This window comes from Cibotium barometz, chromosome 12 (genome assembly GCF_041138505.1).
Source record: "Cibotium barometz isolate CiBa-2024 chromosome 12, ASM4113850v1, whole genome shotgun sequence".
Lineage (NCBI taxonomy): Eukaryota > Viridiplantae > Streptophyta > Polypodiopsida > Cyatheales > Cibotiaceae > Cibotium > Cibotium barometz.
The window spans coordinates 4,681,383-4,704,617 of NC_141057.1; the positions used below are offsets into that span (position 1 = coordinate 4,681,383).

The 23,235-nt window shown below is 48.1% G+C and overlaps 1 protein-coding gene across 2 annotated transcripts in view; it reads right to left on the reverse strand.

Annotated features, from left to right (window-relative positions):
• FOLT1 (folate transporter 1) overlaps positions 1 to 22,992 on the reverse strand; it is a 43,454-nt gene extending 20,462 nt beyond the window's left edge. For both annotated transcript variants that reach the window (XM_086805970.1, XM_086805971.1), the window contains exons 1-5: positions 22,848 to 22,992; positions 22,264 to 22,340; positions 22,060 to 22,136; positions 21,708 to 21,801; positions 12,370 to 12,466 (exon numbers count right to left, since the gene is read on the reverse strand). In XM_086805970.1, the coding sequence (XP_086662096.1) occupies positions 12,370 to 12,466; positions 21,708 to 21,801; positions 22,060 to 22,136; positions 22,264 to 22,340; positions 22,848 to 22,947 (445 nt within the window). In that variant the 5' untranslated portion in view covers positions 22,948 to 22,992. The remainder of the gene's footprint in view (positions 1 to 12,369; positions 12,467 to 21,707; positions 21,802 to 22,059; positions 22,137 to 22,263; positions 22,341 to 22,847) is intronic.
• Positions 22,993 to 23,235: the final 243 nt, after the last annotated feature.

Genomic DNA, 23,235 nt, shown 5'->3' on the forward strand with positions numbered 1-23,235 from the left:
AGATGGAAGCAGTAAGAGAGGGATGGGTGGAAGTGGTCAAGAAAAACATTAAGAAAGAAGTACAAGAGGACACGCACATGGTCCAATCCACACTAGATGAGAAGATGAGGAGAATCCGTCGCCTGAACATACGCATGACAGGTATTCCAGAGACAGAGGGGTGCACCCCTAAGGCGGACGGCCGAAACTTATGCATAAAATTAGGCCACGCGGAGGATGCACCACTTCCATTCACCAAGATATGGAGGACAGCCCCACCCAAAGTAAAGCCCTAGTGCTACAGTTCGCAGACGAAGTGAGCAGGCAAACCTTCATGAGACACAGAGTTATTCTGAGAAACCTACCAAGGGACCCCATCTACTTTGATGATGACCTAACTTGGATGCAGAGACAACATAGGAAATCATGCATGCCACAAGTTAAAGCAACACGTGCTGAAGGGAAAAAGGCACATTACAGAGACGGCCATGTATACATAGAGGGCAAGATGGTGGCATAGCGCCATATGGCGGCCAATGGGACACAGGAAATAATCAAGAAGCACAAGGAGATATATGCAGCAGTTTGGAACTGCAATGGGGCTCTATGGACACATCCAGGCAGACTAGAGGAGGTTATGGAGAACCGGGACATCACATGAAAGCCCAGAGAGAGGCCTACCACGGGTAGCAGGGTACCAGTGGGAATCAGTGTATAGACAAGGGATGTGACAGGGTACTTCCAAAGGCTCAGGTGGGATCGCTATACTATTCAGACGAGCACTACACCAGCGTATCAGGGTGGTGTCGAGAGACCCCGAGGCACTCTACATGTGGATTAGCCTACAGCTCTCAGAGGTGAGAACAGTTTACTTGGCAATATGCTACTTCCTGCCGAAGGGGTCGAGATTCAACACAAGTCACATGGAGGACCAGATTGGAGGAGGAGAGGAGTCTCCATACGCCACTCTATCCGCAGATATCCTACACTATTCGACCATGGGGGAGGTTCTCCTGATGGGGGACTTCAATGCACGCACACAGAATCGACAGTGTGAATCATTCAACTTCACAGATCCCCTCATCCTACAGGCACTAGACGATGTAGATGCAGGGACCAGGAGGATGTCAGAGGACAGTGGGCCAGACAGTACAGGTTATGGGCAACACCTTCTGGACCTGGGAGCTAGACACCATCTCGTTATTTATAACGGGATGTCACAATGGCCAGAATCGGGAAGACTCACATGTTTCCCATCATCAGGAGGCAGCAGCACTGTGGACTACATATTGGGCTCACGGGAGAGCACAGACCTGATAGACTCTTTCACTATCCCTACATGCCCCATTGGTGCGGACCATACTGATTTGGCTTTTTCTCTTAGGAGCTCTCTTGATCTGCCACCCCCGACCACTCAAGCATCTCGTACCATCTTCCACTTTACCTGGGAGCTTGCAGACGTTTATGATTCAAAAGTACATGATGGCCTCTTTGGTATGGACCCTACAGCACCCATCGATGTACTGACGGCCCAGCTTTCACACATACTGCACACAGCAACTAGCCACAGCTTTCCACACCATCTCCAGACAGGGAAGCTACCTAGATCCGGGGACATGCCCCAGAATAGATGGTATGATAATGAGTGCAGAGAGCTTCATCGACATCTCCGAGCCCAGATAGCGAAAGGGGAAATAACACAGCAGCAGGCCAGTAGACAGATGCGGTCTCTTACACGCCGTAAGCGACGCACATATGAGGAGGCTCAGTACTAGGACATCTACCACATGCTCATGAGCAAAGATGCAGCCACTGCTTGGCGACGACTCAGAGAGCCACGCCCCCCCACCCCGATTACTGATCCTCGACGCTGGCAGAGTTATGCAAAAGGGCTTTATGATGTTTCACACCAGCCACTCATCCCTCGCCCCACCGAGACTCCACCGACCTCATCGGTTTTCTTTACTACCGATATGGTATCTCGAAATATACATAGATTCCAACATGGGAGAGCTGAGGATCACACCGGCTTACAGGGTGAGCATTTCATTTATGCAACTGACACACTCTCTCCTTTTATTGCTTACCTCTTTAACAGGGCTCTGGTAGAAGGTTTCCCGGCTGAGTGGACGATGCACACTATTGTATCGATCCACAAAGCTGGGGACATGTTGGACCCTGGTAATTACAGGACTATCATGATTGGTCATACCTTGGCCAAACTCTATGGGGCTGTCCTGGAGGCAGAATTGAGCACACACGCTGAGAGGGAGGGGCTTCGTGCCCCTGATCAAGCAGGTTTTCGGCGAGCCTTCTCTACTATTGATCACATTTTCACCCTGAGATGCTTGATTGACCAAACTCGGGCACGGAGACAGAGACTCTATTGCTGTTTTGTGGACTTCCGCAAAGCCTTCGACACAGTCCTGAGAGAGCGCCTCTTCCACCGCTTAGAGACACTGGGCATACCCCCCGACATGATGTGGGTGATTTACAGATTATATGAGCAAGTGTTTGGATGAGTTAGATGCCCAGGGGGACTATCAGATATGATTGCCAGCACCATTGGTGTGAAGCAGGGCTGCCCTCTCTCCCCGACACTCTTTGGCTTATACATCGACGAGGTAGCAGACTACATCATACATGGCGGAGGCTCTGGGATTGACATCTCAGGTACGACTGTACACATTCTATTAGATGCTGATGATATCATTCTTGTGTCGGATACTCGGACAGGGCTACAAAGGCATCTACAGGCCCTAGATACTTTCTATGCGGAGCCACGACTCACAGTGAACCTTGGGAAAACCAAGGTTATGGTCTTTCATACATCAGCAGCAGTCAGATGCCAGACTATCCTTACACTAGCCCGGGGAGGACAGGTAGAGGTGGTGGGCTCGTATGTATACCTTGGGGTCACATTTACCAGCTCATCAGGGAGATTCTCTATGGCACAGGCAGCCAGAGACAGAGTGACACGAGGGTACGCAGCACTAGCAATTTTGGAACGCCAATGTCACCAGGCACACTTCCAAGAGCCCCGTACTAAGGGGTGGCTATTTGATACACTAGTTACTCCAGCATTGATGTATGCAGCAACAGTATGGACACCAAGTTTGGCTACATCCTCATGGACACAGATAGAGTGCCCTCAGATTTTGATGCCCTCACGGATGATCCGCAGCAAACCTTCAGTACCACATGATATCCTTCGAGCGGAGTTTGCTGTACCACCTATGTTAGTAGAGGCCATGTTCCAAACTATATCTTTTATACACAGGATGCGGGAGCTCCCACTAAATCGGGTACCTCGGGCTGCTTTTGAGGCATCCAGACAACTTGCTGAGGAGCGACATACCTGGTCATGGTACTCCCAAGTGGTACAGTGGATATCATCAGACAGGATTGATATTGACAGATTACCACCCTTACAGTATGACCTAGCTGCAGCACACAGACGCCTCTCTCAGACAGAGAGAAACAGAGTCATGAGACATGACATTTGGCAAGGCCACATACAGGAGACTTGGCTATCTCCCAGGCAGCCACTCCCGACGAAGATGCTCTACTACAGAGACCACTTCTTGAGCACCTCCACAGACGGCTTCATCCAACGACCACGATACTTGCAGGTCCACTTATCACATGAAGCCAGAGTAGCCATTGGGCGACTAAGGGTCTCATCACACCAACTAGAGACCGAGACTGGGAGAGCAGCACATGACAACACGACCATAGGGGACTCAATGGTGGTGTACAAACGAGAGGGTGTGGATGGAGTACTAGGGCTACTAATGCATCTCTATATGCTGAAGGGGTGATACAAGTATGATATGTTATCTACTCCTAACTCCATCCAGTCCCATAGTCTGGGTACAATATGTCATACATCCGATCTGAGGATGTCGTAAATGTCTGGAACATGCGTCCTGGATCAGAGCGAAAATGTGCCAGCTGCTCTAGGACCTCTTGCTGGTGTCGAGACCGGATGGCCGCGATCTCTCTGTGGTGTAGCCATGGTGTCTGGTAGCCGGCTAGTCTGGGTCGTCGCCTAGCTCGAATCTCCTCCGCTCGCGCTGAGATGCCACTCCCAATGTGTGTGGCTGGGCTACTGGTGCCAATCTCTGGAAGAAGTCAGTCAACTGGGAGTGTCTTCCTCCGCTATGATGTGCGGGTGTCTGAAGTGTACATTTTATTCTCACTCCACATTTTCCTCTTGATGACTGGAGGAACATCATTGTACTACTTGTTTGTCTCATAGGCCGAGTTCGGTCTTTTGGAAGACGTTAATAAAATCTTTCTTTCTTTTCTTTCTTTCTCTCTCTCTCTCTCACTAGGGGTGGGAGACAGTCCCAGCTCACAGATTTCTTCCAGAGAGCTATGCCAGTGCCAGCTGATGTACCACGTGGGGTGACCGCACACAGAGCAGAGGAATTGAGAGCCAGGAGGAGACCTAGACAGACTGGACATAGAACACCCCGACTCCGTCACCGAGAGATAGCAGCTATCCGAATGAGACACCGGATGGAGACACAGGAGAGGGTAGCTCGCTTTCATTCAGACTCAGGGTACATGGTCACGCCATTCACTCACAGCCTCAGCATCGGCGATGTATGATATCTTATATCCCTCTTATGGCACTGGATGGAGTTAGACATAGATCTGCATAGCATGCTTGTACTACCCCTTCAACATATAGAGATGCATCTTGCCTTAGCACTCCATCCACATCCCCACCCGCCCTTATATTGTTTGTATTGTTAGAAGTCATCTCCTGTCTATTTTTATACACCAGAGCCTTTGTTGTGGGTGTGCCCGCCCTTATCCGGAGTTTTATCATTTTTCCTCACTCCCCGTAATTTTCCCCTATTTCTTCCCATTTTTCTGAGGCTTGGGAGGGTTGCCAAAGGATGCCTGGAGCACTCCAGTGCTGGCCGACTGTATGTTCATCAGTCGTGGGTTACTGGGCTGCTGGCCGACTGGATTTCATCAATCGTGGGCACCTGTTTGCTGGCCGAGTGAATTTATGCAGTCGTGGGACCTATTCAGCAGTCGTGGGGACTTTATCTGCTGGCCGACTGCTCTTCCAGGGAGGTATATATAGGCCCCCATCCCCCATACCTTATTTGTATCATTTCTCGGGATCTTCTTGTGTATATAGAGCAGAGTTACACGCCTACATCTCTCTCTCTCTTGTGCTGTTTTTCTGCCTGCGTTTTTTTGCTCGTGTTCCCAGATTTGGTCATCATCTCCACTGCGTATTCTGACATGGTATCAGAGCCCTAGGCTCTAGATAGGTCTTGGGATTTGTGTGAGCAAGAGGGGGACTGTTTTGTGGCTGATTGGTGGACTGTTTTGGACTGTTCGGGAAGAGGAGAAGCAAGAGGAAGGCGGGCTGATTTGCTGGACAGCCACTTGCAGGTTTTAGTTCTTCTTTGTTCCCACCCACCCACCCTTTTCAGAGTACATCCCCGCTATGGCAGATCTGTTTGAGATGGCCGAGAGACACGTGAAGATTCCGACACTCCCCACGTTCCCGGTGGACCGTCAGTTGGACGGGAGCAACTACGGCATATGGAAGGTGATGATGGAATCCGTTCTGGAGTCCTACGATCTCGCCGATTTCGTCGTTCTTGGTGTTCCACGGCCGGAAGTAGAGGAAGGGGAGTTACTGTCGATCTGGAAGGACCGGGAGGCCCAGACACAGATGTGGGATCGTGTCAACGCCAGGGTCCGTTCGTTTATTTTCCTCAACTGCACACCACAGGTAATCAATCATGTAAAGCACATGACGCTGGCCAGAGGTATATGGCAGCATTTGGCCTCACTTTACAACAGGGTATCGCCCATGAAGAGGATTTCCTTGGAAGTACAGATGCGGGTTATGAGCCCTGAGTCGTCGATGATGCGGGAGCATATTAACAAGCTGCAGGCTCTTCAGCAGGAAGTTCTTCAGGCTGGGAAGGAGATATCGTCAGAGGACACGGCCATCACGTTGCTGTCACATTTGCCCTCTTCGTACTCAGCATTTTACTCCTCTTTGTGGCAGGCTCAGCACCATCACGTTGTGCCCATGGTCCTGGACCAGGAGGAACGATTCACGAACCCTCCTCAGGGTGGAGGTTCGGAGGCCTTTACTGGCCAACGGTCGAAAGGCCGTAACTCGGGCAAAGGGAAAGCTTCATCGGAGAAGTCTTCTGAGAAGATGTCCGACGCTGACCGCGAGAAACTGAAGGCAGAGAGGACCTGTAATGATTGTGGCGAGAAAGGCCACTACTGGAGGCAGTGTCCCAAGCAGAAGACCGAGAAGGGTGAAGACTCCTCATCAGCAACAATCATGAAGACTCCGGCTTTTGTGCACCTGGAGGTGATGGACACAGATGCTTCATTTTCTTTAGGAAGGGAGGAGATTGGAGGACTCTCCGCAATGGATACTCGGGAGTGGATTCTCGATAGTGATGCTTCCAGGCACATGACTCCTTCCCGTTCCGGTTTACAGGATCTCTGCAGGCTTTCTGGTCATATTCTTACTGGGGATACGTCCACTATCCCAGTTCACAGCGAGGGCAGGATGGAGATAGTTCCCAATGGCAGAGGGGGGAAGCATTCCTCCGAGGTGTTGTATGTTCCGGCACTTGGTTTTCATCTGTTGTCAGTGCATCAGGTTTGCAAGACTGGCGTACGGGTGGAGTTTGATGAGCATTTTGTTGCTCTCCGAGACAAAGCAACAGGCCAAGTGGTTTGGGAAGGCGGAGTGGAGAATGGAGTTTACAAGCTTTCAGCACTCTCTCCCCCAGGTCCTCAGGATTGTGATGAGTGGCAGTCTGTTAATGGCTACTCAAGTGTGAATACGCTGCAGGTGCGGGCTTTCCGAGGCCAGGTGGTGGATAGCTTGCCAGTAGATGGTAGCAGTTGGCAGGAACTTTCCAGTACTGATGTTGGTAGTTCTTGTGTTCGTCAGTCAGAGGAAGCTAAACAGGTCACTTATGCTCTGATGTCTCGTAGTGTTCGGGACATAGAACTTCCAGTAGTTGAGGATGTTCTTTCCACGGGGACCTTTCGGAAAGCCAGGCAGGTGGCAGCAGGTGCTTACTTGCAGAAGGAGGTGGTTTCTCCAGGCTTTGTGGTTCCGGATTCAGAGGGGGTGGTTGACAGGTTTCATCAGGTTTCCAGGACTTGCTTGCGCACCGTAACAGGTGTTGATCCTTGTGAGCAGTGTGATGTCTCTTTGACTCAGAAGCTGTATGGTTCATTGATCTGGTTGATGGACACCAGATTGGACGGGAGCTTCCTGATGAGGCGGTTGAGCTCATGGTTGCAGATGTCTCTTTGGGAGGCAGGATTGCGTTTCCTGTGGTTTCTGCGGCATGCGAAGGATCAAGGACTCTTGTACACAGGAGGGGGATTGTTGGATGGAGTCCGACTCCACGGTTGGAGTGACTCGGTTTGGGGAGGAGATCCGGACACGAGGAGATCTACTTATGGCCCAGGAGCAATTTCACGGAGCAGGAGGAGGTTACATTGCAGGTTTGGGCTTCCATTGGAGGATCCCATGGTCATCCAGAGGCACTTTGTTCGTGAACAGATCGTTGCTGATGACATCTTGCTAGAGTTCTGTTCGACGGAGGACAGTACGGTGGACCTCTTCACGAAGTCGCTCTCTCAGGATTTGCTCAGGCGGCACCCCAGCTCCCAGTGGTTGGTTACACAGCCAGGAACTGAGAGGGGGTGTTAGAAGTCATCTCCTGTCTATTTTTATACACCAGGGCCTTTGTTGTGGGTGTGCCCGCCCTTATCAGGTGTTTTATCATTTTTCCTCACTCCCCGTATTTTTCCCCTATTTCTTCCCATTTTTCTGAGGCTTGGGAGGGTTGCCAGAGGATGCCTGGAGCACTCCAGTGCTGGCCGACTGTATGTTCATCAGTCGTGGGCTACTGGGCTGCTGGCCGACTGGATTTCATCAGTCGTGGGCACCTATTTGCTGGCCAACTGCATTTATGCAGTCGTGGGACCTATTCAGCAGTCGTGGGCACTTTATCTGCTGGCCGACTGCTCTTCCAGGGAGGTCCCCCAGCCCCCATACCTTATTTGTATCATTTCTCGGGATCTTCTTGTGTATATAGAGCAGAGTTACACACCTACATCTCTCTCTCTTGTGCTGTTTTTCTGCCTGCGTTTTTTTGCTCGTGTTCCCAGATTTGGTCATCATCTCCGCTGCGTATTCTAACATGTATATGGGCTCCACCGATCCATTGATTCACAGTTGTATCCAGACACATACACTTTTTCTTTTCTTTCTTTTCTTCCGATGACCGGAAGAACACAGTTGTATTATTTTTTGTCTCATAGGCCGACTTTGGCCTCTCGTAGACGTTAATATATCTTTCTTTCTTTCTTTCTTTCTTTCTCTCTTTCGGACACCACGCCTATACCAGAGAGAGATGACAGAGATCAGAGCTCAGTTTCACAGAGAGGGTGCGGAGCAACTGGCTCGCTTCAGAGCACACCCAGGCATGTTCTTCAAGGAGCTGTGGACACCCCCTTCATTGATGTATACCATTTTATACCCCCAGTATGGTACAGGATGGAGCTAGCTAGGTTGCATATCATGATTGTATACTCCATGCATATAGCTTTGCATTCTCCTAGTAGTAGAGCTCCATCCCCTTCACCACTCATTGTACTTATTGCACACCCAGATTCAGCTTTTTAGTTCAGTACTTTTTCATTTTGTTGGGATGACAGAGGATACCCCATACAGGTACTCCGATTGTCTCATAGGCCGAGTTCGGTCTTTTCCATGTTTCATTTTCAGATTGTGCATACTCCAGGAAAGAAAAATGCGGTGGCCGATGCATTATCTAGGAGGCCTTATGCTGTTGCAGTCTCAGTGGCCTCTCATGGAGACCTATCTGCTATGAGAGATTTGTATCATTTGGATGCTGATTTTTGCCATATATGGACTGATTTGATGGCTGGTCATTCACATGCCTCTTATGTTATCGACGAGGGTTATCTTATGAAGGATAATTGCCTATGTGTGGTGAAGGATTTGCGTCCTAAGGTTATGGATGAATGTCACGCTCCACCATATGCTGGTCATAGAGGTATTATGCCTACTACTCGCATGATTCAGAGGTATTTCTTTTGGCCGAGCATGCGTAAAGACATTGAGGCTTATGTGCGTGCATGTATCACTTGCCAAAAGGTGAAATTTGACAGGCAAAAGCCTCCAGGTTTGCTTCAGCCATTACCTATTCCCCCGCAACCTTGGGAAAGTGATGGATTTTATTATGGACTTGCCTAGATCCCAGCATGGGAATGATGCTATTTGGACTATTGTGGACAGGTTTAGCAAGCAAGCTCACTTCTTGCCCGTCAAGAAAACCATCAAAGCTGATCATATGGTAAAGCTTTTTCTTGCTAATATTTTCAAGCATCATGGTATGCCTAAATCCATTGTTGGGGATAGAGATCCCAGGACTACAAGCCTATTTTGGAGGGCTTTGTTTGATAATATGGGTACTAAGCTTGAGTTTTCATCAGCTTATCATCCCCAAACGGATGGCCAAAGTGAAGCTGCAAATTCAGCCGTGTTGGATTTATTGAAATGTTATGTGGCAGATCAAAAGAGTGCATGGGAGAAGTATCTTCCACTTGTTGAGTTTGCCTACAACAATACAATCCATGCTTCCACAGGAAAGGCTCCGTTTGAGATTATTTATGGCAGAGTGGTCTTGCCACCCATCCTTCGTACAAAGGATGAGATTTTTGCAGCTGATGAATATGTTCGAGACTTGGATATTGCCTATGGTCAGGTGCGGACAGCCATTGCAAGATCTCAAGATAAGCATAAAATGGCTGCTGACAAGCATAGAAGGGACATGAAAGTCAAAGAAGGTGATTGGGTATTGCTGAAATTTGAGAAGGCTCGGCTTCGGAAGAGGCCAGGACGCGAAGGATCATATCCTAAGCTTTCTCCTCGCTATTATGGACCCTTCAAGGTGATTCACAAGATCAATGAAGTGTCCTACAGCTTGCTTTACCTAGTCATTGGAAGATTCACAATGCTTTTCATGTGAGTCTATTTCGGAAATATGTGGGGCCAGATCCTGATGAGCCTGTCACAGAAGATCCGCCAGAGATTGAAGAGCTTGAGGAGATCCTCCAGCCAGAACAGATTGTTTTTCACAAGGAGAGAAAGCTACCTGCAGGAAAGCTTTCCAGGAGATACCTTGTGAAGTTTAAGAATTATTTGCCTATTGATGCCAAGTGAGTAAATGAGGATTATTTTGCAGATTATCCGCAATTGTTGCAGGCATATCTTGAGGCTTTTCAGTTGAGGTCAACTCTTTAGAAGCCCGGGGGGATGTCACCAATTGGCCGACCATTTGGTCCATCTCCAGTTTTTTGCGTCTCGTTCACTTGAGACCAGGCCGGTGTCTCATGTGAAGAGGCCAGTATTTTGCTGACATGGACGGGAGCCAGACTGGTGCCACCCGTGTGTTAGCAGGATGGTGTCGTATGGACGGGAGCCAGACTAGTGCCACCCGTGTATGACCTGGACTGTGTTCGACCCATGGGACTGTCACGCCATGGAAGAGCCAGTATTCGTGCCGTGTTTTGCCTATGGGACTGTCACACCATAGGGAGACTCGTGCCTGGAACTGTGTCTTACCTATGGGACTGTCACTCCATAGGAAGACCAGCTGCTTGGGCTCCTCCACACTGCGGCCAGGCATCTCCTCCCTTGCAAGTGGATGCTTCTTCTCTCACAGCAGGCGGCTGTACCCTTTGTGGTGGTACTTGTCTTGATGGTTCTACACGAGGCAACTGTTTCTTCAACAAGGGTGGCTTCATATTCTACACAAACACCACAAGTATTGGTTTTCTATCAACCATCTACAAGTAAGTGAATTTCAGATTTAAGTAAAGTATTTTATGTTTAAATCTGGTAAGGGATTCATCCCGCTCGGCCAACGCCGGGTTGTCCAAGCTATATTGGCGTACCTCGGTCCAAAGGTGTTGAGATCGGGAGAGCTAGGCGTTAGTACGAGAGCGCCTGTTTGTGCGTGGTCTCGGAACACCAGTGAGGCGCTCTCCGCGGAGTCCAGTGAAAGCACAGGACCGTAGAGATTGGACCACACTAGTGGTCGTACTGCTTCGAGCTTCTACATCGAAATTCGACTTCGAGCCTATTTGTTTGGTACTGTTTTCATATGTACATGGACATTATCTGGTTCTTGGAACCCATGGAGCATTGTATTTATTAAATACTCCCAATAAATATATCATGTATTGAGGGGGGGGTCGGCCCGTTCCGGCCCCAGTGCTGGTGTGCATCTATTCCATTTCATTTCATTTAAATTTCAAGTTGTATTAAGTTGTCCATTTCAAATTTGTGGTTTTAAAGTTGTGCTATTAAGCGTGTGGGTGTCCAACGGAGTCTTTCCCACTTGACGGGATCGGTTTCACAACTCAACTGAATCAGTTGGTCGGAATCAGCTGATCAGTCGAAATCAACAAGGCAATCAGAATTAGATTGTTGAGGAAGACTTGAAGAAAATCCTTGAGAAAAACTCCTTGCCCAATATTTTGGCCGCTTGAGCGCATAGTGAGGAGCTGAAAAACATGATGATGTCGACTTGAGAGCTGCAACTATGCAAGCTATCGTCGGATGCTGAACTCTGACATGTGCTGGACGTCAACGGTTGGAAAGGATGTTGTTGATTGTTGATGGCATGGACTATTGGAGAGAAGCATAGCTGAAGAAGAACCTTGAACAGCAAATCAAAACAAGTGTGGCACAAACACGCGGGCTACAGCAACGGGTGATGGTAGAGAGTAGCGTAGCAGAAGTGGTGTCTGGCTCTGATACCAATTATTGAAATCTACGGTGGATCAAAAGCTAAATACTTCATGGTGATAATGAAAACATGATCAGTGTAACGAGATTAACAGAATAACGCAGTGAAATGACAGTAATCAGAAACACACATTCTACTTTGTATTAAATGCGCCTTTAGATAGGGAAAAGGTTCAAGCGGTGTACATCATCGATTAGATCTTCAAGTTGCATATTCTCCTCCATAATCTTCTCCACGAAATCAGCTCCTTGATTCTCTCAATCAAAGTAGATGCTCACAAGCTTTCCCTTTTATGTTTGGTGAAAGAGGTTTACTAAATGACTCCTATAATTGCTAAAACAACCTTAGGAAATGTAGCACATGTTTGGGCACTATTTTTAACATATATCTCAATATATATATATGTATGTAAATGTACATCTATCCATGCTTTCTTAAGCAATGAAGTTGTATGGAAAGTTTCCTTCAAGTAACTTCTTGCTTGTAATTTTCCACAGTGTTCAGTTCATGGACTGTGAATTACCTGTAAATCCTGCATAAGGTTTGTGTACACTGTAGCCTGGATCTTGAAGTTGCAGACGAGTCTTCACCAGCCATAATGGGTTGGTTATGAGACACACCTGCAAAAACCGCTGATTTTACTACAACCCTCGAAAACATGGCAAACACAGACTTACTCCCAAAATGGTCCACAAATCCACAGCAATAAAGCTCAAGTTTCTGATGCATTAAACACAGCATAACACTGTAAACAGCAAAAAGACTCAAGTGCCAAAGGTTCTGCATGTTATTTTTCTTAGCAAGTCATAGAAATCTAATATGACCCCTTCAAGAGCCTTGGTGCCACCTATCAATGGCACCTTCCAGGCAACTCTTTGCAACCTATATAATAAGTTTCTAATGAGGTGTGTTGCATCAAGACTAAATTCCACAACATGTTTTAAATAGAACAGATTTTGTAAGAAAAAACACTAATCAGAACTTGATCACAAGACAAAAAACTTGAAGCAAGAGATATGGAGAATAAGATGGTCTAATTGCCCTCCGGTAGACTCATTGAGCCGCCCGCTAGGGATACATCAGAAGAACTACACACCTCGGAAGATCACTCTAACATGCAGAGAGCACCCCAGATTCCCCAAATTGAGATTCCTCAAGTCGCTGCTGTAAGTACTTCTACCCTGAGTACTCCTACCGGGGATCCTCTCATGGCAATCTTGCATGCTATTACTCAGCAAAACCTCACCACCTCGACCTCTTTGCAACAAGTACTCCAATCCTTCGATGATTCGGAGGAAGCCAAGCATCGATATGGAATCTAAAGACTGTCCCCTTGAACGCAAAGAACGTCACTTGGAATGTGAACGCGAAGAACACCGCCAAGAACACAAAGCACAACGGGTGCTTGAAGAGGAGCACCTCCGCGCAGGTGAGGCTCACATCAACAAGCAGCCGAGGACCGCCATCAACAAGAGCTCGCAGCCATCCTTAAAAAAGCTTTGGCCGCCATTGACATCGTCATCATCAGCAACAACTCTTCTCAAGAAGATCCAGTTGAGTAAGTATGATGGTAAGATAGCATGGATGACAAAGAAGATCCAAACTCAGAGCGAGCATGTCCTGTGCACGCTAGGGGCAGGAGTTTGGCGAGCTAGAGTGTGATATGTTGTGGGCGGACGTGTTTTTGGGTCCGTTATTGATAGCGTGTGCTTTTTGGGCATTCCTTCCCTATTTATTGGGGGGAGGGGTACCAGTTGGGCACCCTAACGGATGGAGCACAAGAGTGCAAAGCGCATGGACCAGGAGCACCATTGCGCAAGAGGCCGTCGTCCTTGGGGGACAACCCCGGGTGGTAAGAGGACACCGGATGAGGACGATGGCAAGGCACTCACGAGAGCATGACGCTCAGTGGGGATGGCCAAGATTGTGAGCCTCACTCACAGCAGCTGTCATGGTTGGGTGGCGAGTATGCCTGCACCCCCTTCATGGTTTATGGTTTATTTTGTAGGTTTGCCTTATGGGTTGATCCTGGAGGCTTGACAGTGGTATCAAAGCCAACCCTAACGCAAGAAGCTGAAAGGTATGTGTGGGTATGCTTCACATCTGACAAGAGACCCGGGTATGCTTCTCATCGTTCTCTTCCTATGAATCAGAGGGGAGAAGAGATCCGGGTGGTTTATGTGTGGAGTGAGCCCTCTTTTGAAGAGTCTAATGCTTGACCATGCTGGCTATCCTAAGGGGCAGATGGCTGTACAGAGGTCGCACCAGGTATAGCAGCCGTACAAGACTGTACCGGCCTGTGCATAGAGGTACAGCAACCACACATGTGGTGGGTCTGGATAGAGGCCTGGACAGGCCATACTTGTGGTACAGGGGTCGTACGAGCACAGTATACACAGCTGTACGTATGTACGGACTAGTGTGCAGTAAAAGCAGCATCAGACCTGCACGACCACCTCTGAATAGTCTGTACAATGTATGGATAGCAGTGCGCAAGAGGGAAAAGCAGCCGGCAGTAGTCTAAAAACAGCGTATCTCAGTTTTTGAAAAGAAAAAACAGAATGTTTTTTTTGTTTAAAAAAAACTAAGCATTCATTTCTCACAAGAAAAAAGCATGATGTTATCTATAAAAAAAGCATGGCATGACTTTTTGAACAAAGCTGGACATTGTTTTTAGAAAAGCATGGGACCGTTTTTTTTTTAATATCAAGGGGAGTCATATATTTACACACTTTAGAAAAAAATAAAAAACACGTACCTTCGCGAAGCCGATGGCGTGTGTGGGGGTCCCTTACCTGGTCGCCTGGGCGACGGATGTGGGAAGGGCTGTCAACGACACTTGTGAAGGGCTGTTGGAGTCGACCAAGGTTGTCGGCGGCTGCAGGGATTGTCGGGGCTCGATAGGGCCTTAGGTAACGGTCCCAAGGGAGGTTGATCCTACAAGGGTGATGTGAGGGTGCCAGACTCATCTCTCAAGAATGAAGACCAGGACGGTGTTCAAAATCAGGGCAGGAACGGATTGTGGACTAGAGGAAAACCAGATGCATAGATCTTCAACAGAGACAGAGTGGTTTGGAGAACAGGCTGGGTTTTCAAAGAAAAAGGGGTTGCCAGGGATGGATGATGACAGAGGGACTTCGGGACAAGATTGGGATGATGACAGTCATCCAAGAGCAGGTTGGAATCCCGTCATCAAGATTAGCAGAGGGGGATGTCATGTGCATCATAGATGCCATGGACATTCTCAGGGCTAGATCCAGAAAAGGCAACCACATAAAGAAGACTAGAACCAGGATGATAGAGCACAGATCACCTTTCGCAGTGAAGACTGCAGACAGGCGTGGAGAGCAAACTGAAGACCAGATGGCTGTCGGCTGCAGGAAAAAGGTTGCTGGCTGCACACAAGGTGGTCGGCTGCACTCCAGGTCGGCTGCACACTGGAGTGGTCGGCTATACCAGAAGACAAGGCGACTGTAAAGCGCATGCATTAACTCCAGTCGGGCTGCGTTAAAAGGATAATAATAAAGTTATGACTGGCCGACCAGCAGTCAGCCAGTTCCCCATAGATTTCAAGGGCTATAAATAGCCCAAGTGCTCATTGCTTTAGTCATTCTCTCCCTCTAGGGGATTGGATCATTAGAGGTCCCATAGGGGACAGATTTTGGTGTTAACCAACCTTTTATGAAGGCAGCCCATGGCTGTGTGTAAGAGTACCTTTTTGTACCATAGAATATACTGAATTTTCCAGCACCTCTCTCTCTCTACTCTCTCTCTCTATGATTGCGTTTTTGCATCAGATAGTGTTTAGGGCTGAAAGAAGACTCCCAGAGCTTCCACGTGTTACATCTGCCTCAAGTTCTCATATCCCAGTGAGGCCAGCTGGCCCCACCACGCCCCCGACAAACCCTCCCTCTCCGGTGGATCACTCCCAACCGCTTCCATCTCCCTCTTCCCAGCTTCCCCATCCCCATAGTTGTCACATACGAAGGTACAAAACAAAACAAAGGTATGAAAAAACGATACTAGTACGAGACTTTTTATTTTGGAAAAATAAGTTTGATACAAGAATGGTCCACTTTAAAAAACACTTGAAAAATAGATATTTGTACACATTTAGAAATGCAAAGTCGAGAGAAGGTAGCAAGGTAGAAAGCCCCCATTGCCCAAACAACCATAAAAAATAGTAAAACAGGCATTAAAAAAAGTCGCAAAAACAGCCATTCAAAAAAAAGAGTTTCGCATTAGTTTTGCTTGCATAGTTTCATATCGTACCGTATTTTACGTACCTCATAAGCAAGACAAGTTTCGCAAACAACTATGCCCATCCCCCTCCGCCTCCTCCACGCCCCCCCATCCTCATCCTTGACCCTCGCCTCCCACTCTTCCGGGAGCACTCCCCCCTGCCCCGCCCTCTTCTGAGCCCACACCCCCCCTCCCTCCACTGCTCCTACATATTCCCGTCGTCCTCCAGTAGCACCCGATCCGAAGCAGAGGCAGCCGGCGAGTTCCGTCCACCGTTTGATTCATCGCTTCTCGGAGCCAGTAGAGATGACCATCGCCGCCTCCTCGGTGAGGGCTCTCCCGCCAGAGTCGCCAGGTGGTCCCCCCAAGATCTTGGGGCTGCCAATGGATTATGGTTTCTTCCGATGTCTTCCTGTGGAAGGAATTGATATTTTCACGAGGAGACAATGGCTTCCATTCGGATCTATGTGGTGTTTCATCATTCCAAACCATCCACGCCAGAGAGTGGCGCAATGATCTTCTCCTTTCCTTTGAGTGCAACCCCGAGGACGGAGTGGGATTCGGAGTAGGTGACTGCCGCCATTCAGGGACAGGCAATAGAGCTTTCGCACCATCTTCATGATCTATGCATCACCGACGTGCTCACCCATCTCCGGCACCTGGCTCGGAAGGAGATGGGAGGCTCAAGCCATAGAGATCAAGACAGGGAGGTGGTGTCCGCAAGCCTAGAGGTGCCGCTCTTTGTGTTCCATCATATCTCAGTTGCACTACCCCTTCCCCCCTCTTACAGATACCTTCATTGTGATCGATGGAAAACGCTTACTCTCGCGCTCGAACAAAGTGGCGACACATGGAGGACGGGATCCGCGCCCACTGGCATGCCTTTGCCCCAAGACTGACTGTGACTACTCCCCATCAAAACCCATGACCGAGACTCTTCAAGTGGAGGGCAATTAAGATAGTTCCACCTCCAACAAAGATTGATATGCAGCTTGCATCATGGAACATTCAGGGTTCGGGGAAGCCTCGGTGCTTTCAGAGGCGAGGCGTCCTTAGGACAGCTCCATAGAGCTACAATCGGGGGACCCATCGACATTCTTTTTCTCCACGAGTACCATCTTTTCGAGGGGCGTACCCGCCACTACGCGAAGATTTTACGAGTCACTTTGTGGTCTTTTCGGCCCCTCCGAGACAAGGGGGGAGTTTGTATTTCTGTCAATGAGCAGCTCTTGCTGACAGTGGCTGGCTTAGGTGTCATAGTCACTGGGCGAGCTCAGTGGGTTACCATTAGGATTGGAGAGGACTCTGCGGGCTTCCTCAATGTTTATACCCCGAACGTCACAGCAGGTAGAGCCACCTTCTAGAGTACAGTCCGTCAGTCCCTTCCTCAGACTGACTTTTGGTTCATTGGTGGAGACTTTAACATGGTGGAGTCAATAGAGGACAGACTCCGAGGAGACACGGCTACAGTCTCGGGCGCAGAGTACTTTGCTTGGGAGGAGTTGATCCTTGCACTTAGGGGACCCTTGGCACCTGCCATATTTTGGGCGCCAACCCCAACCTCTCACAACTTGATAGATTCTATGTGGGTGAGTGGGCTTGCGGTCATGGGGGCATGATTGGTATCTTGGTGGGCACCGACTTCTCATATCATACTCCGGTTATTCTATCCTTAGAGGACCCATGGAGGTAGGACAGGCATGTGAGCACGAGGATTCCGGACAGCCTCATACAAGACCCAAGATCTACAGCAAGATAGAGCAGACATGGGAGGGACTAGATTTTATTTCAAGTTCTGCCACGCGCACCTTAGATGTGGGCCTCGGCGAGATCAGTAGCTTTTTGCAAGAGGCAGCTTAGAGCAGATAGGAGGGATTTCGTGAGCAAGAAAGGAGCATTCGGAGGGGTCTTGCTTCTCTCCAACGTCTTCAAGAGAGTTCCCCCTATAGCCCGTGGATTGATCAGATCCATCGAGGAGAGGAGGGTGAAGTACAAATACCATGCAAGAGCTTCCTTCTGGACCCAAGCTGGAGATAAGAGTCACTAGGACTTCTTTGAGATTGCAGGCCCTCACAAGCGGAGAGATGGTATTCACAAGCTGCGTGGCCAGGATGGATCTAGCGTTTTGGACGCCCCCCAATGTGAGAGCCATTGCCACGGATTTTTTCAGATGCCTTCTCATGAGTTCCCCATTGTCCTCATAGGTGGTGGACATGCAAGAGTGGGTCTGGCAACACATAGGAGAGGTGGTTTCCCTCGCTCTCCGAACCTTCTTATTGGCTCCCTTCACATAGCAGAGGAGCTAGCGAAGGACTTGACGGCTCTTCTTAAGGGCAAATGCCCGGGGGCGGACAGGCTTCCAATTTCCTCTTTCTTCGCCACCAGGATCTCATGGAAGGTGGCCTTGGAGCAGCCTTCAATGAGAATATGACTACGGTGCCATGCCAGAAAGGCTTTCAGAGGGTTTGATTCACTTGATTTCTAAGGAAGGTGGTGACAGATTGGAGATCCAGCAGCATTGGAGACCCATCACCCTCCTTGGAACCGCCTACAAGATTTTGGCCAAGACCATCAACCGAAGACTTCAGCCTTTCCTCCCCGACTTGATCCATGACACTCAAACAAGTTTTGTTCAAGATCACAGCATTCTGAACAACATCTTCACTTTCTGGGAGGAAACAGCTTCAACCAGGATGCGGCAACAGGACCTCATTGTGCTCCTTCTAGATTTTGAGAAAGCTCATGATAGAGTTGACTAGGGCTTTCTAGAGGGCACGATGTATCGGATGAGGTTCCCAGTGGAGTAGATCCACGGTGTTTCAAGCCTCTACTCAACCTCTCACAATCACATTCTCATTCAGGGAGCCCTAGGTGACAGATTTCCCCTTTCTCGCTCAGTCTGGCAAGGCTGTCCACTAGCACCATACCTCTTCCTATTTATCGTTGAGGCCATGAGCAGTTTTCTCTCGGCTCAAGAGATGGGGCTCTAGGGATTGCGTCTCCCCATCCGTACTCAGGAGGAGTTGCAGGACTCAAAGTTTGCAAACGACGCAGCAGCATACTTATCCGGAGATGTGGGGAATCTCCAGAGACTCGCAGAGGCGATTGAGATCTTTTGTCGCGCATCAAGAGCAAAGATCGACTGGCACAAGTCGTGTGATTGGCTCTACACCCTCGACTTGGCGTCCAATTGAGGCTTTCTAGTGGATCCCGAGGGGCACTCCAATCCGCCATCTTGGATGCCAGGTGGGCATGGGCATCCATATGTACGAAAGTCATATCAAGATAAGGTCTTGCTAGCCGCCATACATCTCATTGGAGATGCTAGCTTGTGGTGGGCAAATTGGACCAATGGCCACTCGGATGATTTTTTCGACAAGGTTGCGTTCTTACCTCCTTTGTGGACATTGTGGCTCCCGTATCCAATGTTGTGGGTTCTAGTGCCTCCCTATTCACCCCTCTATGCTGGAAAAAACTGGTGATGGTAGGCTAAGAGGAGGAGTGTTGGGGGCAAGGATCTCTCAAGTAGTGACTCCCTATGTCAGTTGAGCTCCAATAGGAAGAGTCCAAGGCACCTCTGATCTGGGTACTCCATGGTCCGGGATAAGGGTCCAAAGCCTTCTCTGAATAGACAGTGAAATCTCCCTCTAATCTCGTAGTAGATTGGGCATCCTTTGTGAATGCCTACCATTGGACCCTCTTGTCAATGCACCTTCCTCCACTCGTCTCGCCGAAGGTTGACTGAGAGCCCCCTCTGTGTGCAAAAATCCTGTAAAGCATCCATGTGCTTCTGTAGCCCCTCGTTCTGCAATGAGTACAATATCAACAACATATAAAAGTATGGAAGCAAGAATACCTCCTAGAGAAGCTCCTCCACCTCCGGCTCTGTCAATGAAGTCTAAGATCTCATCTATGTAGAGTCCAAAGAGGGTCAGAGATAGTACAAAAAGGTGACATAAATGTCTGTACATCCACCACGCCCTTGGTCTACCCAATAGGGTGACCTCTGGCCTTCTACAAGCTTCTACTGACTTCTAAACTTCTTCAAAAGGTTGTTATGAATGCAAATGATGGCTTATCCTTTTATAGACTTTGATAAAACTGGTTGGCCAGTAGAAGAGGCTGTCGGCCAGATGATCTGTCCACGACCTGATTATTCAGCATTAAATGCTGTCTCACTCACACGTGTGGCCTTGATGCTCTCCTTGCTGCCAACTGGCTGCCCATTTTGCTGCCGACTGCTCCTAGGCCCATAAACTAGCCTTGCTGATGTCCTAAATGCTGTCCTAAATCAGGGAATATGCTGAATATGCTGAGGTTTATGCATGGCACGAGCGTGCACGTGACAGATGGTGCTAGAGACCTCCTGGTCACACAGTAAGATTTTTGGCTATGTATTTGCTCGAGTTGTGGGCCAACACCCGAGAGGCAGAGATGGGAGTGATCTTACCCAAACATTCATCACAAATTTCTTTGTCTCACACCAGATAGACTCATCACCACTTCGAGCCAGCCAAAAACCACCCTGCCAATAACTGACTCATATAAGGCATTGATAGCCCAGATCATGTCAGAAGGGACCAGTGTCAACCATGTCTAGCTCGTGTGAAGCCATGCCAGATCTAGACAAATGATGTCTGATAAAAGGGGGGAGTCTAGGTTGTACTCGAAGGGTGCCAATCATCTGTAACCCATGTGCCTCAAACCATCGGACCACCTTGGAGTACCAAAATCTGCTATCCCTCCTGTGAGAACTGCCTAGAGGACTCAAATATCATTCTAGGAAGCCGGTCTTTGTTGGCGTGTAGAGGTGAGAGATGTAAGTGAGCGTCTAGAAGAGGACATCAAGGATGAGTAAGTGCTCCAGACTCTGCGAGAATGATCTCATGGGGTACTAATAGCTTACTCCTCATCATGCAAGAGAACATCATCACCTGCACCCTCTCGATCCTCCTCCAATCCTGCTCTCCCAAAGCCAGTCCCCCTGTACATCATACATAGCTGGTCTAACCAATGCGTCAAAGAGAGAGTTCTTCGTGCTGGCTTCCTGGAGGTGGGCTGAAAGTACTCTCTCCAAGCATGCTAAGGTGGCATTACCCCATTGCCAGTCGTGCCTCGGCAGCCAGCCACAGAGTGAATATGGGACCCGTGAAAGTGACCCTTAGATATACATGGGAGGGGACTCACCTCTGTATGAAAAAGCATATATAGCTGCAACCTGATGTGAGGTATTAAAAAGCTTAATCTTGGTCTTGCCAAGGTTACTGTAAGTTCCCTCTTCTTAAAAAATGTCTGCAGGGCATCCACATGTTTCTGTAGTTCCTCCTCTGAGTCTGGTATGAGGACAATGTCATTTGCATGTAAAGACAACCACAGGTCTGCGCTCACGCTTGAACATTTCTAAAATATCCTCAGACATGGAAGGAGAAAAACACAAGAACACAACTTTATAAACTCTCTTATCTTCCACAACAAAACATTTGATTCAAAGCAAACATATAACGTGCAAAAGCCATGAGATTCACTCCCACTTAGGAGATACTAAAGTTTATTTCCTCGATGGCTATGCTCACCACAATCTTATAAAAAGATTGTATAGAGTATGACGTGATCCCATACAAGAGCACCAGCTTCTGCTGCCGATATCAAATGTAGTCCAGCACCAAGCTCCTTCCCACTCCAACGCTGATTCCATGATTTGACATTGTTGTAGCTGGACAAAACACGAAAACAATCTTAAAGCAATAGGCATATGCTTCTATGTGTGATGATGTAATGCAAACAGTGGGCGACATGGATCCATCGAATATATGTACATAATATCTAAACATAGTCTACGTCTATCTATCTAACCATGCATACATGCATATACATATATATTTTTATTTTTATTTAGCCATGGAAAAACTCAAACATATTTCTTACATAAGCTGATATATGCACAGAATGCATTGTTAACATTCATACTTACAGAAAGAAGTACATTCCCCACGACAGGCTTGATCCTAATACAGCTGGGAGGAGCCCTGCATAGAGTCCTCTTAAACCCTGAAAGAATCTTATCAGAACTCACATTTAAGCAGCATGCAAAATGGAAATGTCAAGTATTGTGGCATCTATTTTCAGAAATAGTGCACCACAGTTTCTTTTGATTTAAGAAGTAAAAATGCGATACCTCTGTACGTGTGATCATAAGCAAGGCGGTCACAGTACTGCTATATTTTGGAACCGTTGCATCACGCCCATCATGTACTGTACACATCAAATACCTATAGTTAAAAAGAGACTGATATGGCAGGGTATGTAGAACTCAGCTGCATCATGATCTCACATGTTCTATGAGGACTAAAACTGCCCTTCTCATCCTTGGCCTAGTTGCTAGTAAGAGGCCAGGATGATGGCCCTTGCTCACTATGACTCTGTAACTTATATAGTGGCAATGAGAGGAGAAGAGCCAAACTTTGCAAGGAGGGCATGGTGAGGATATGTACAAGTAAGCTGCACCATGACCTCACATGTTCTATGAGAAAAGATCGACCTCAGATGATCTAGCGGCCACCCCACCTTTTTCAACAGGTACTCGTAACGCATCAACTACAACCTGGCATGGCCTTTCCAGGCCCCCCTTAACCAACAATAAGATTGTGTGATGTAGACGGTCGTTTGAATATGTGCCTGAGCTTTCTTTCCTCTCCGCCGTGATTTCTACGCTTGATGAGAAGACAAGACAATTACTAAAAGAAAGGGTCTGTGGAGCACCTTGGAAGCGAGTGCGGACGACGTCGAGGGGATGGAGGGCCACTACAGTTGTGAGGCCTGCCACTGCTCCCGCCACTGCATTCTCCACTTGCCATGGCATAGCTGCCCCGGCGCCTTCAAAGAGCAAGCCCAACGATGCTATTTTCCACGTGGGGTTTAGTGGTAAAACATGTCTATTTTTTACCTCTTTTTTTAGCAAATAATTATCGAGTTATGTTTTTAACAAGATTCTTTCATACATTTTTGTGAGTATGTTGTGTGTCCTCTAATGGCTCTCCAACCTAGAAAAACTCATAGCTTGTGATCCACAAAGGCTATTGAAAATTTGTCACCATAGAAATTTTTTTCTCAATGCACTGAAAATTCCTATGGAGATCAAATTTCCTTA